The sequence below is a fragment of the Chionomys nivalis genome, chromosome 6 (genome assembly GCF_950005125.1).
Source record: "Chionomys nivalis chromosome 6, mChiNiv1.1, whole genome shotgun sequence".
NCBI classification, from domain to species: domain Eukaryota; kingdom Metazoa; phylum Chordata; class Mammalia; order Rodentia; family Cricetidae; genus Chionomys; species Chionomys nivalis.
This window is the reverse complement of record NC_080091.1, coordinates 35,745,024-35,758,528: the sequence shown is the minus strand read 5'-3', so window position 1 is coordinate 35,758,528 and position 13,505 is coordinate 35,745,024. Positions and strand designations below refer to the sequence as shown.

The 13,505-nt window shown below is 44.9% G+C and overlaps 1 protein-coding gene across 1 annotated transcript in view; it reads left to right on the top strand.

Annotated features, from left to right (window-relative positions):
- LOC130876329 (ankyrin repeat domain-containing protein 36A-like) overlaps positions 1–13,505 on the top strand; it is a 140,998-nt gene that overhangs the window by 90,071 nt on the left and 37,422 nt on the right. Inside the window, exons 15-16 of the mRNA XM_057772858.1 lie at positions 2,298–2,663; positions 6,337–6,497. Coding sequence (XP_057628841.1) covers positions 2,298–2,663; positions 6,337–6,497 — 527 coding nt within the window. The remainder of the gene's footprint in view (positions 1–2,297; positions 2,664–6,336; positions 6,498–13,505) is intronic.

Here is a 13,505-nt window from a genome sequence, read left to right as displayed (position 1 = left end):
ATATTTTCCCTGCTTCTGTGTGTAGCATCCTCTTGGGATAGAGAGAAGTCAGTTCTGAGCCACAGACCTGTGTAGCTGAATTTCCACACACCTGACAATGATGGCCACTGTTGGAGATCATTCCCTGTGGCTTAAATTTACTCTATCATATCTGCAATAGCTAGTGGGAAATTCAAAGAATTAATGCTGTCTCTTGGTCGATAACTGTCTTCAGCATCTGTATTGAAGGAGAGAGGCTTGACGATAAGCCCATACTGCTGGGAGACAGCTCACGGTAGTTAGGGTATACGCTGTATCAATCGCCCCTTTCTGTGTTGTCAAATTGGTGCCAAATGCATGCTGTGATACATTTTTATTAAATCTGTTTTTAGAACATTTCCCTCATGTTCACAATGCCTACTGCCCCCCCACCCTCCCATCTCCCTGCCACCCCTATCTACCACCATTCCCCAAAATCTCTCACATCCAAGTCTATTTATGCTGTTTTGTGCCCCACTGAGTTTTACAAGGGGTGTCTGCATGACCATGTTTCCAGAGCTGTTGATTCTCGGTGGGCTCAGCTGTGGGTACACAAGTAAAGACCATGATTTCCCTTCTCCCAATAGTTAGCAGTAAATGGTAGACTCCCTGAGACCCTCCCCATTCCGTGACTGATCATTGACTGGTCAGGTTTGTGTAAGCCCAATGCAGGCAGCCATAGCTGTTGCAAGTTAATGATTGATAATCGTGTTCAGTCTGGGATGACATTTCGTAGTTGCCACCCTATCTTTCAGCCTTACATTCTTTCTGCCTCCCTTTCACAGTGTTCCCCGAGTCTTGAAGGGGCCGCTATGAATGCCTTGTTTATGGCTGAGCACTCTGCAGCCACTTACTCTCAGCACCCTGGGAAACCTTTGCATTGTAGAACTCTAAAATAACTCTGAAGCCATTTCTGACAACTCTGAGGCCTCTCAGCATTAGTGCTCCCCCCTCCCCTGGGAACCAAGGACCTAGCAACTACACATGCACGTACTGAAATGTTGGAAATTTTCCATCTCCCTATGTCCTTGTGAGTGTTCTTCAAATAGAGCTCCATTCCTGAAATTGGGACAAGATAACCCACAGATGTCCACAGATGTTTTGACTTAGTCCTTGGGAAGGGGTCAAAGTAACCCACAGATGTTCCCCCTTACCTCACCTGATCTGGCAACCACTGTCCAGACAATTATTGGTAATAGCCCTTTGAATAAGCCGATCATAATAGTTAAAGAACAGCCCCCAGACTCCCCACTTGTTTCTGTGACTTTTTGCTTTAAAAGTAGCCTGTACCAGTTATTCAAGGTCTTTCTGGCTTCCCAAATGCTGAAAGACCCTGTCATAACAGAATTAATAAAAATCCTCTGCTTTTACATCAGCTGCGGCGTGAGAGTGGTCTCTGGGGCGACTCCTCGGTGATTGGACTCCAGGGTTCAACGGCATCACCCACTGTTCGTCCTGAGGACAGGCTCCTCTGACAAAGGCTGAGAGTGGCTTTGTCCGTGGGTAGCATAGAGATTTAGAGTGCAGTGGAGGCTGTGTTACTCACTGTCTTCTGTGGCCGTTAGAGCATATTAAACCTTGACACTTGAGCCCATGAGGCTGTACAACAGCATGTTGCTATGCGATTAAAATTACAACTTGGTAATTTGTTTCTGTGTGATGGTGTTACTGCTGAGGCTTTAGTAAGGCAAAGCTTTGGGTCCGTCTGTAATCTCAGGCTTCCTGTTACCTGTCAGACAGTGACCTGAGGCTACAGGCATGCTCTCTTTTTGAGGCCCAGTGAGGTCAAATATTTTTTTTTAAATATTTATTTATTTATTATGTATACAATATTCTGTCTGTGTGTATGCCTGCAGGCCAGAAGAGGGCACCAGACCCCATTACAGATGGTTGTGAGCCACCATGTGGTTGCTGGGAATTGAACTCAGGACCTTTGGAAGAGCAGGCAATGCTCTTAACCTCTGAGCCATCTCTCCAGCCCCTAGGTCAAATATTTTTATGAGGACAAATTTGTAATGTTAAAAATGAGTAATTCATTTTTGGTAAGTTAACACCACAGAGGATTATTAATAATTATTTTAACTCATAATTGTTTTGTCCAAACAACAGTGATTAACATAACTTTTTCAGTTCATATTGGGTAAGTAAATTATTATTTTTCTCTTTTTAAATTACTGCTCAGTGATTTCTGATATCTAGACATATGTTAAGAAATTTAAATGTAAACTATATATTTATTTCTAACTATTTTTTTTATCTGTATCCTGTGGCTCCTGAAGCATAAAGTCCTCTCAAAGACATGCCCCCAAACACAAAACACATCTGCAGATCCAGCCAGGCCAACCCACCCTCAGTATCAGAAGGAAAGCACACAAAACCATCCTCCCACTTTGCATCTGGAGAAAATGTCTGAAGAGCCCGAAATAAACAAGAAATCTGATGGAGAGTGTGTGCCTGTCCATCCGGAAGTTCCTGCAGGGAAAGCCCGTGAGAAAGCGTCCATCACTCGAGACCTAACAGGGAATAATGGAGAGCCAGACAAACACAGCTGTGAGTTACAGCACACAGCTAGGGATGTGTTTGGAAACATCTGTCCTGACAAAGAACCACTTCCGGGTAGCTGTAGGGGAAGAACTCAGTTCCAGGTAATTACCTGTAACCTCAGCAAATAATCTGCCAAATGTGAGGGTAAAGGTGTGTCTGGAGGGCACATCTGAAGCTGCGTGGACTTTCCCGACCTTGAGAACAAGTACATTGAGCACGCCCTACCGTCCCGGCTCCAACGCCTCCTTGTTCTGAGCGTGCGCTTGCCAGCCGTCCCGCGCGTTTGATGATTAGAAGCAAACAATAAATACATTTTGCTTGCAAACAAGGGGGTGCTTGTGATTCAGGAAGACAAGTCTATAAAGTCCCCGGAAGTGTTAGAACTGAAATGTAAGGAAGTACATGCTTGATACTGGCGTGCTAAAAGCAGGAGCTGGGAATGAAATATGAGACAGAGCCCAAGCCTAGTAAACCAGAAGGGCAGAGGCTTACATACTTCAAAGAAATGAGCCCTGACTGAAATTAAACAGAACACAGGGTTTGTAGAGATGGCTTGGTGGTCAAGAGCACTGATTACTCTTTTAGGGGATGCAGATTCGATTCCGGCACCCACATGGCAGCTCACAACTATATGTAACTCCAGTTCCCAGGGATTTGATGCCTTCTTCTGGCCTGCTTGGGTGTCAGACACACATGCAAGCAATAAATACACACAATACCCATAAACATAACATAATAATTTTTAGTCACAGTGTTTCTGCAACTAAAGACAGTGGTAAGATAATATAATAATTCAGGGATTGCCCAACTGCTGCGGGCAAGTGGATCTCTGTGAGTCAAGGCCAGCTGGGGCTGCAGAAATAGACCCTCGCTTAAAGAAGAAAAAGAAAGGAAATTTTCATTTTCAAAACGATGCTGCTAATCTTATTTTCAAAACTTGATTTCACTTATTTTTGCTGGTGAAAAGCTTCTGTATAGATTGGCATGGTGGTCCATGCCTTTTACCCAGCACATGGGAGGCAGAGGCAGACAGTCTCTGCAAGTATGATTCCAGCCTGGTCTACACATCTAGTTCCGGGACATCCAGGGCTATAGAGAGAGGCTAAGTAGAGGTGGTTTCTACTAGCTAAGTAATAAAAGTTAAAGAAAATATTTTCAGAATGATTTCTCACCAATCAATTCTAATCTTTCTAGAAAATCAGTGTATCCCATGTCATGTGATCTTTTGACTTAAGATAAACCTACAGGAGTTCTACCATACTGTCTGGATTCTGACAGATGTCCTTGCATTGGCTTGAGGATAAGTTACTTGGTGGGAACCAAGCAATGAATGAGAAGAAATAACAATGTCTCTAAGGGTGACAAATTCACACCAGCACATCTTGAGATTTGATGTGTGCAAGCTGGACGTTTCTGTTCAGACTGTCGGAAGCGGGAATTCCCACATAAATACTTGGGGAAACTGAGAGCGGGTATATACATGTCCACAGCTTCACATGAATCAAAAACTGTCCTTGTTAAAGTGTCCCATACATGGTATTTATTTAGCAAAGCTGGCTTCAGAAAGCATGCTCTTATATCCATATCCAAACATGCGTCATCAGCCAAAAATATATTGGATCCAGATTAAATGCTGAGTTCTGAGATGGATAAAGATTCGTAAAAATCTGGAGATATGTTGGAAAAAAAATAAATGTAGACATTTTCCCTCCTAGAAAATATTAAAATATTTTTGTAAATTGGCAGCATCCTCGTGCAGCTCCCAGGATTGACCTGATTGGGGCAGGGAGGGGACTGAAGAAAAGACGGGTACAGGGAATCTGGGATCTGGTGGATTGGCCACCAAATCCCAAAGGGTGGAGAGGCCGAAGCACTGGCTGTTTAGTGTGTTTACGATACCCTTGGACAAGGAGGCAGGGTTACTGCAGACAGCTGAGGCGGATTACTCAGATAAACAGAGAGTCAGGGTTACAGGACACAGGTGGGCCAAGGAGGCCGGTTTAGCTAGCTCAAAGAGCAGGCTCTGGAGGGAGCGTCTCCAGGCCGTCTGAGGAGGGCGCTGTGGCGACTGACTCACTGTCAACATTCACATTCAGGTTCCTCAGGGAGGTCTGCCATCCCGAGCCTAGCCCGGGGAAGCTCTGTCACTCCCGTGGCCTGAGACATTGGACATGGCATGCCGGTGTCTACAGTACACTTTCACCACGCAGATTCACTCGGGATTTCATTCGCTCAGGGCTTCCTCCACTCTCACACAGTTCGCTTCTCTTTCATCCAGCTGACTGAGTTGTTGGGTCACTTACCAGAGGAGCACTGTGGGACTGCACTGTCTGGTGGTGGTGTGAAGTGCTACACGGTGGCCCTTAAAAGCTTAGAATGAACGGTCGCAGCTAAAGTAGAACCGGCAGGTACATCCCACTCGTGAAATATCACAGTTGGTACCTGTCCCGCTTGCGAGACTGATCTTTTCCAGAGTGTGAACCAATCAGCTCGCAGCCTCGCCTACTGCTCAGCAGCAGAACTGGGCTCATCTATTTCAGTCAGCAGCTTCACGTCTTTTGCTACCCCAGTCTCCAAGTGATTTTTACAAAGAATGTTGTCAACTTTAAAGGGGGAGAGAATGGCTATGCAGCGAGGAGACGCTCATTTCTGCTTCTTACACCTATGATGGCACATTCTCAGAATCTGAGTGTCCATGTGCCATCCCAGCAGTAAACCCTAAAGATGGCGTGTTTTCCCCTGTCATTTACAGTTCTTCCACATCAAACAGGCAATGCAAATGTTAGACAGAAAAGACTGAGACAGAGAATTAAGAGTGCCCATTGTGTGTGTGTGGAGGGCGGGGGGGGGGCGGATAGAGTTTATTTAGTGGGTATTGGGAAGGGTGTAAGGGTAAGGGGTTATGGGGGGAAGAGAGAAAGAGGGAGAGAGGGACAGAGAAAGAAAAGAAAGAGGAAGGGGGAAGGGAGTGGCAGAGGCTGCCTCTTCAGAAGAAAGACAGAAAGAGGAGAGGAGGCTCCAGATCAGCTTGCCTCTGGTGGGAAGGAGGAGACTGGGGGTGAGCAGAGTTTGTCTCTTAAAGGGACAGGGTACTAGGTGACAGGCAAGGCCAGCAGATTTATAATTTTAACATTCCCATCTTTCTCTTATAATAAAAGGGCGAGGAGTTAGGCATGATAGGTTAAGGGGTGGGGGCGTTGAGTTCTCAAGACTGCTTCCTGCTGATTTGTGGACATCAGAGTCTTGGGGGACCTGAGAAAGCTGGGATACCAGTCACAGGTATCTGGTTGCTTCACTCCTGTCCAGGGTTTGTAGTATAGAACTTAAAAATCTGTTTTGTTTTGTTTTTTTTTAGATCAAACAGAAAAAATAAAGCAGAATTTACAAAAAAAATTCAAGTCTTTAATGCTAAATTAAATGAAGCAGAAGTCTTTTAAAGAGATATATCTATTTTTACTTTATAAATATTTTGCCTTCGCATACATATGTGCACCACATGTGTGTGTGTGGTGCCCTCAGAGGACAGAAGAGGATGCTGGATCCCTCGGGACTAGAGTTACAGACTTTGTGAGCTGCCATGTGGGTGGGTGCTGGGAACTGAACCAAAGACAAGAGCAGCAAATGCTCTTAACCCCTGTGCCATCTCTCCAGCCCTACAAAAAATCTTCTTATGCACTAAAATCATGCAGTGAAAGTAAGAGCCACCTGATGAAAACAACAAAAGTTAGTTTTCTTGAACAGTAACATTTCTCCTTGCTTACACTTGCCTCAAAGGTTGAAGAAATGAGCAAGGAGCGGCCGAGTCTGGAATTGGAAGTCTCAGAGACTCTGTGTCTTATGGTCACTGACTGTAGAGACGATGGGTTGATGGTCAGAAGGAAAGGCGGAAGGACCGAGAAGCTGCTTCCTACTGAAGAGAAAGATGAGCTTGCTAAGTGAGACTGTAGGAATGCTCCATAGTTAATCTTCGTTCTTTCCTGAAAATTAACCCTGATTCAGGTTAAACTTCTACTGCTGCTGTTCAGGTTCTGCATGGTTCTCAGAAGTACATAAGTAATTTGATACTATTTATCCAGTTAAATTGATAGGCATTTTTTAATTAGAAAGGGATGACTACAATGAATGATGATCCTTGCACACTGTTGTTTAGTGACCTGACTGGGTACAGTAATTAGGACAATTGAGTATTTCTTTGATGATTTCTTCATTTCTAGAGCAGGGTCCTTCTGAGACCGGAAAATATGGCTTAGAAGCACATAAAAACCATGTTTTTTATTTCTTATATATTATATACAACTTTATTACATATTAAATGCATATTTACTACATATTGCATACAACACAAATAGGTGGCTACATAGTCATTATATAATGTGAACACACAGGACATATGTATTAAAATGTTTGTATAAATATTTTGCATATCTGTAAGTATGTACGGGTGCTTTTGCTAGTGTACTTATCAATGAGGATGCATTTATAGCTTTATGTTCACAAAATACTGTAGTATGTAACTATTTAAGAAATGAGCTCTGGACCAGAGAGATGGCTCAGCAACTAAGAGCATTGGCTACTCTTACAGTGGACCCAGGTTCAATTGCCGTCACCCACACAGCAGTTCACAACTGTCTGTAACTTCAGTTCCAGGGGACACAGCATCCTGGCATTCCCTGGCACCAAGCATGCAAGTGGTGCCCAGATAGACATGCAGGCAAACACTAACACACTTAAAATAAATGAGTTGTTAGACTGAATGGCGAAGCCACCGTGTTTACTGGTCTCCTGCCTTGTTGGCAGCATCATAAGCCACTGAGTTTCCCTTCCTTACACATCACATGTTAGGGATCCACCCAGACTCTCATCTGAGTCTGAGTGCTGCTGAGGGATTGCACACGTAGCATGTCACTGTACCAGGTAGAAGCTACAATAAACGGTCTAAAGTGTGTTTAATATGTTCATTGGGACTAAAAGACGTTAATACTTCTTTCTACCTGATGGAACATGTGTCTCTACTGCCTCAATAGTTTGGAATCTGCTGTGGATGATAAGCAAGTGGGGGTGGCTCTGTTCCTCACTAACTTTATTTAGGGGGTGCGGGAATGACCCAGGGACTGAGTTCTACCTAATGTACTTGGTGCCCTGATTTGACTTCCCAGCATAGCAAAGGAAGCAGCCATCAAACCCAAAGACCAAAGACCAGCTTCCTTGTGCCATGGGTACTGCCCGTCAGCAAATTTGTTGATGTGTATTTAAGCGAAACAAGGTACAGTCAAAACTCTGGACCCTGTTTCTGAAAGTACCTCCAGGCGTGCTATCACCCCTTTTTTGTTGTTTTGTTTTGCTTTGATTTGATTTGCTTTGTTTTTGAGACAGGGTTTCTCTGTGTTAGCTCTGGCTATCTTAGAACTCACTCTGTAGACCAGGATGGCCTCAAACTCACAAAGATCTACCTGCTTCTGCCTCCAAATGCTGGAATTAAAGGTGTGCGCCACCATGCCCATCTGTAATCCCTTTTAAAGAAAATTCATTTCAGTGTCTATCACTGTGTTATCTCAGTGACTGCAGGAAAAATTCATAAAAGTTGAATTTTGTTTTCAGAATTACTTGTAACTTGTTGTTATGGAGTCTTTATCTTAGCCACCATCCTTCTCTCTCCCAACTCCATGTGCGCTCCCTCTCTCTCTCTCCCTCTCTCTCTAAAATCACTGAGTCTCTTTAGAGCCGACTATATCCCAACTCCATGTGCGCTCCCTCTCTCTCTCTCCCTCTCTCTCTAAAATCACTGAGTCTCTTTAGAGCCGACTATATGTGCATGGGTGCGGCACCATCTGCTGAAGCGTGGAGGGGGCAGTCTCTCAGGGGGCCGTACCTCTGAAGAAAGCTAACTGTTCCTCCCTCAGAAGCCATCAACAGCCAATAGCTTCTCGACATGGCATGGGACTCCATGATCTTCCCCCACAATCCATGCTGGGACTGTGCTTGGGTTGACTTTGTACAGGTCCTTTGCACAGTTGGCAGTGTGAATTCATGTATGGCGCGGTCCTGTCATGTCCAGCAAATACTGTTTCCTGTAGGTGTCCACGCCTTCCGACTCTTACAATCTGTCTTTTCCCCCTTCTGCAATGACCCCTAAGCCTTGGGGACAGGAAGCATGAGGTAGATGTCGCATTTAGAGCTGGGCACTCCACGATCTTTCTGTACGTTGGTCAGACATGCATCTCTGACCACCTACTGCTCTAATGAGGCTTGAGAAATCAGTGCATAAAAAAGAACTCAGGGGCAGTTTAATGCTATATCATCTTTAGCAAAGTAATACTGCCTGGTTCACCTGATAATGTGACAGGGTAATTTGGGGGAGAGGGCTGTGGGGAGGGCCTTTGAAAATGTCTTACGGAAACCAGCTACTGTAGAAGCTCCCTAAAGTATATGCATGTACAGATATAAAAGCTTAAATGGAGTTACTCTATAATGGGGGACAATGATCCTCACAGACACCATAGGCTGTTAGAAAACATCCCGGTGACAGGCAGACTCCCTTCCCCGATATTTCTGGCTGGAGCCTTTGCGCTGTTGCCCTCCAGAACCTGACAGTGAGACTCTGCTGCTAAGACACCACATACTGAGTGACAGAACCCTGAGAAACCTAGGTGTTGCCCGTCTGGAGTATCTATCCCGACAGCTCGCTTGCATGCTGCTGGAAGGTTCTGTCTGCGTTACCATGGGGAAGAGTAATCAGCAGTCTCGCCCGTCTGTGAGAGCTGGAGCTACAGCACCAGCTGGCCTGGAGAGCGCCGCTGGCGCCATCGTTGCATGAACACTGCTGACATAACGGGATTTAGAGCTCTCTCCCTAAGAAGGAACTCATTCCTGGTACCATTAACTAAGACAAAAATCCATGGCTCGCATTTCCAGTTTTTGAGGAGCCTCTGCCTCGATCTTTCTAGCGTGGCTGTTCTAATTTTCTTTCACGCCCACAGTGTTGGGGGCGGGGTTTTCTTTAGTCTTTGGCACTGATTGTTGTTTATTGTTTTGATGATAGCAGTTCTCTCTTGGGTGAGATGAGCTGTCAATGTAGTTATGAGTTTCTTTTTATTTATTTTTATGTGTGTGGGTGTTCTATCTGCATGTATATGAGTGTAGTATAGTGTGTGTGTGTGTGTGTGTGCCCTCAGAGACCAGAAGAGTGTGTTAAATGTCCAAGAATAGAATTGCATATGGTTATAACTCACCATGTGGGTGCTGGGAGCCAACTTGGGTCCTCTGCAAGAGCTGCAAGTGCTCTTAAGTGCTGAGCCATCTCCAGTCTGTGAGTTTTATTTTGTTGATGGGTAAGGATGATAAATAAATTTTATATAATTCTTGGCCATTTACTCTTCCTTTTAGAGCAATGTGATCAGTTTGTTTGTCCATGTGTGATTAAACTTGCTAAATTTGACTTAATATTATTGCATGTGTGATGTGTGGTGTGTGTGTGTATGTGTGTGTGTGTGTGTGTGTGCTTGTCCTGATGTGAGCAGAGGTTAGAGGATAGCCTCCAGGAGTCCTCATTTCTTGGATGTGGCTCCACACTCTGTTAACAGTTTGCTTTGCTGTGCAGACACTTGCAAATCTCAAGCAACCCCAGCTGTAAGTTCTTGTTACTATTTCATGAGACTGCGCCATCAGAGTCTCTTCAGAAATGCCTGTTTTCCTCTGTTGTTCTGGCTGCCTCAGACATGCCAGGCCTCCTGGTTGGGTGTCTGAGTCACTTGACTGCATGCTGTGCAGGGGAGACGTGGGTTTCCTTCCTCTAAAGGTGGAAACCCGATTGCCACAGCACTGTTTATGGAAGAAACTTCCATTCTCCAATGGCTACTTTGGGTACCGTTGTCAGCACTCAGGTGGTAGTAGCTAGGGTTTCTTCTGCGTCCTTCATTCTATTCCGTGGGGTTTATCTTTCTTTTTCATTGTCGGTCTGGTGCTTTTCCTGCTGCTGTGGCCCCATGGTATGTTTTGAAGTAAAGTATTGTGATCCTTTCAGCATCACCTTTTCTGCTCAGGGTTTTACTCTTCAGGGTATTTCCTGATTCCTCATCATTTTAAACTTTTCTCTATTTCTGTGAAGAACATCTTAAAAATTGTATTGAGACTGCATCAAATCTATATGTCCGTAGTTCCTGTCATACAGCCCTTTCCACAATATTATTACTGACTGCCAGAAACACAGAGGGTCTTTCTGCATGGAAACAATATGTCTTCCCAATGAGAAATCACTCCACAACCTAAAGATCAATAAAGGAGAAACTCTAATACTCATGTACCGCTAGATCTGCAGAGTGCACAGAAAGCACCACACAGAAACCCACTGGAGCCGGGCAGTGGTGGCACAGGGCTTTAATCCCAGCACTTGGGAGGCAGAGACAGGCGTGTTTCTATGGGTTCAAGGTCAGCCTGTCTACAAAGTGAGTTCTAGGACAGACAGGGCTACACAGAGAGACTCTGTCTTGGAAAAACAAACGACAACAACAACAAAAAAAGACAACATCAACTTCTGTGGTTTCATGACCCCAAGTTACACTTTGAGTAATGAAACATGTTCTATAGAGACAGAAATTTCAAGGTTTGATTATTTGGAAAAATGGGAAGATTTACAATGTAAAAAATATTGCCATAGTCATCCCAAGACAGACCAGGGCTGTTTTTCCTGCCCAGCTGTTAACCAGGGTCCTCCCTCACATCCAGATGTTAACCAGGGTCCTCCCTCAGGTCCAGCTGTTAACCAGGGTCATTCCTCCTGCTCAGATGTTAACCAGGGTCATCCCTCCTGCCCAGCTGTTAACCAGGGTCCTCCCTCCTGTCCAACTGTTAACCATGGTCCTCCCTCCTGTCCAACTGTTAACCAGGGTCCTCCCTCCTGTCCAACTGTTAACCAGGGTCCTCCCTCCTGTCCATCTGTTAACCAGGGTCCTCCCTCCTGTCCATCTGTTAACCAGGGTCCTCCCTCCTGTCCATCTGTTAACCAGGGTCCTCCCTCCTGTCCAACTGTTAACCAGGGTCCTCCCTCCTGTCCATCTGTTAACCAGGGTCCTCCCTCCTGTCCATCTGTTAACCAGGGTCCTTCCTCCTGTCCATCTGTTAACCAGGGTCCTCCCTCCTGTCCAACTGTTAACCAGGGTCCTCCCTCCTGTCCATCTGTTAACCAGTAACCTCCCTCCTGTCCAACTGTTAACCAGGGTCCTCCCTCCTGTCCAACTGTTAACCAGGGTCCTCCCTCCTGTCCATCTGTTAACCAGGGTCCTCCCTCCTGTCCATCTGTTAACCAGGGTCCTCCCTCCGGTCCAACTGTTAACCAGGGTCCTCTCTCACACCCAGATGTTAACCAGGGTCATCCTACTGCCCAGCAGGATCACACTGGGAAGAGACCTAGGAATTCTCCATTGGCCAATTCCACTTTGTGTGACTCAATACTTCCTAAGCAAGTTTAGTGGATCCTTTTAACATCAACATATTAATTCCAGTTTCTCCTGCTTTGTTTCCATCTTATGTCGTATTTTTGTTCCTTCTTGTTGGGCTGCTCTTCTCATTAAAAAGGTGTGTATCCCTCTAGGCAATTGGAATGGGATTGTTTTTCTGATTTCTTTTTCAGCATTTTACAAACGCATTGAGTACAAACGGAATAGCGTACAGTAAGTTGTTCCCCAATAAGCATCTATTAAGTCAGTGAATGACATTTCCCCTGGGACTGTTTTAAACATTTGATTAACTGTATTTTCAAAATTCTTCCCTTGGGTCAGTTTCTATCATCTAAATTTGCAGACATGTGCGTTGTGAGTTGTTCTGCGGCATGGTGGCCCATATCCTTCACACTAAACCATTTTCTCACAGGAAGATCCAACAGTGCAGCCATGAGTCTTGATTCTTTGGCTGATATTTATGATAGTTTCCACTATGGCAAACCGTGTTGAATAAATTCCAAAATCTGTTTGTATTTTACTAAAACCAAAGGCCAACAAGATGGCTCAGTGGGTAAAGGTGTTTCCTCGGCAAGCGTGACGACCAGAGTTCAACCCAGAAGCCTGCGTAAAGGTGGGGCGTGGGAACAGTTGCTACAGATTTGTCCTCTCCCTCCACATGCTCCGTGGCACATGCACACACATGCACATACACAGCAATAATAAATAAGTATTTAAAGCTAAGTATAACAATAGTAAAATGAAGTCTAAATTATTGTGAAAGCACTAACCCCTTGAATATCTTGAAGAAACTGGGGATTTGAACCTACCACCTTCATTAGTAAAGAGCAGCTGTGCAGTTGAGGACAGCGATTGCTGCCAGGGTATCTGGCTTAATTTACAGGCTCTGGGGAAGGGTGGCCTTCACAGCTTGGCCAGCCTGTAAGATGGCAGTAGCCGATGGCATTTGGAATTCAGTCAGCATTTAGAGACCAATCCTGAGAAGGGGGACTGGCTGGCGTCTGCAGGGACATGGGGTTTTCAGCCTGCTGATTGGTTGGCAGGTAATATAGCAATGACTGGCAAGGAGTCAGTGGCTCTGGCTGGCTGAACAGAGGACAAACTGTCTTACGGAGCTAGTGGTAAACAGGTTGGTCCCTTCCTGATGTTTGAGGAAACCTTAGCCAGACATTTTTTATTTGGTTTCTTTTCAATAAACTTTCCAAAGAGAAAATCATAGTGCCTGCTTTTATCACAAGTAGTTATTGGAGTTCGGCTCTGAATGAGTTAATGACCGCCCTCCTGAGTCTCTACTGGTCTTATAGGTAGGGATTTGGGTTTTATCAGAAGAGTGAGCTACACAAAATCTTCATAAAGAAAAATTACGCCTGAGGTTTGCCTTTAGAACCTTCAGGACTAGAACATACTATTAGTGAGAACATCCCAGTGCGAAGCTCAGCGTCTTGATAAATGTTTGTAGGTGTGTGTCAGTCACAGCGTCTGAGAGTCCGT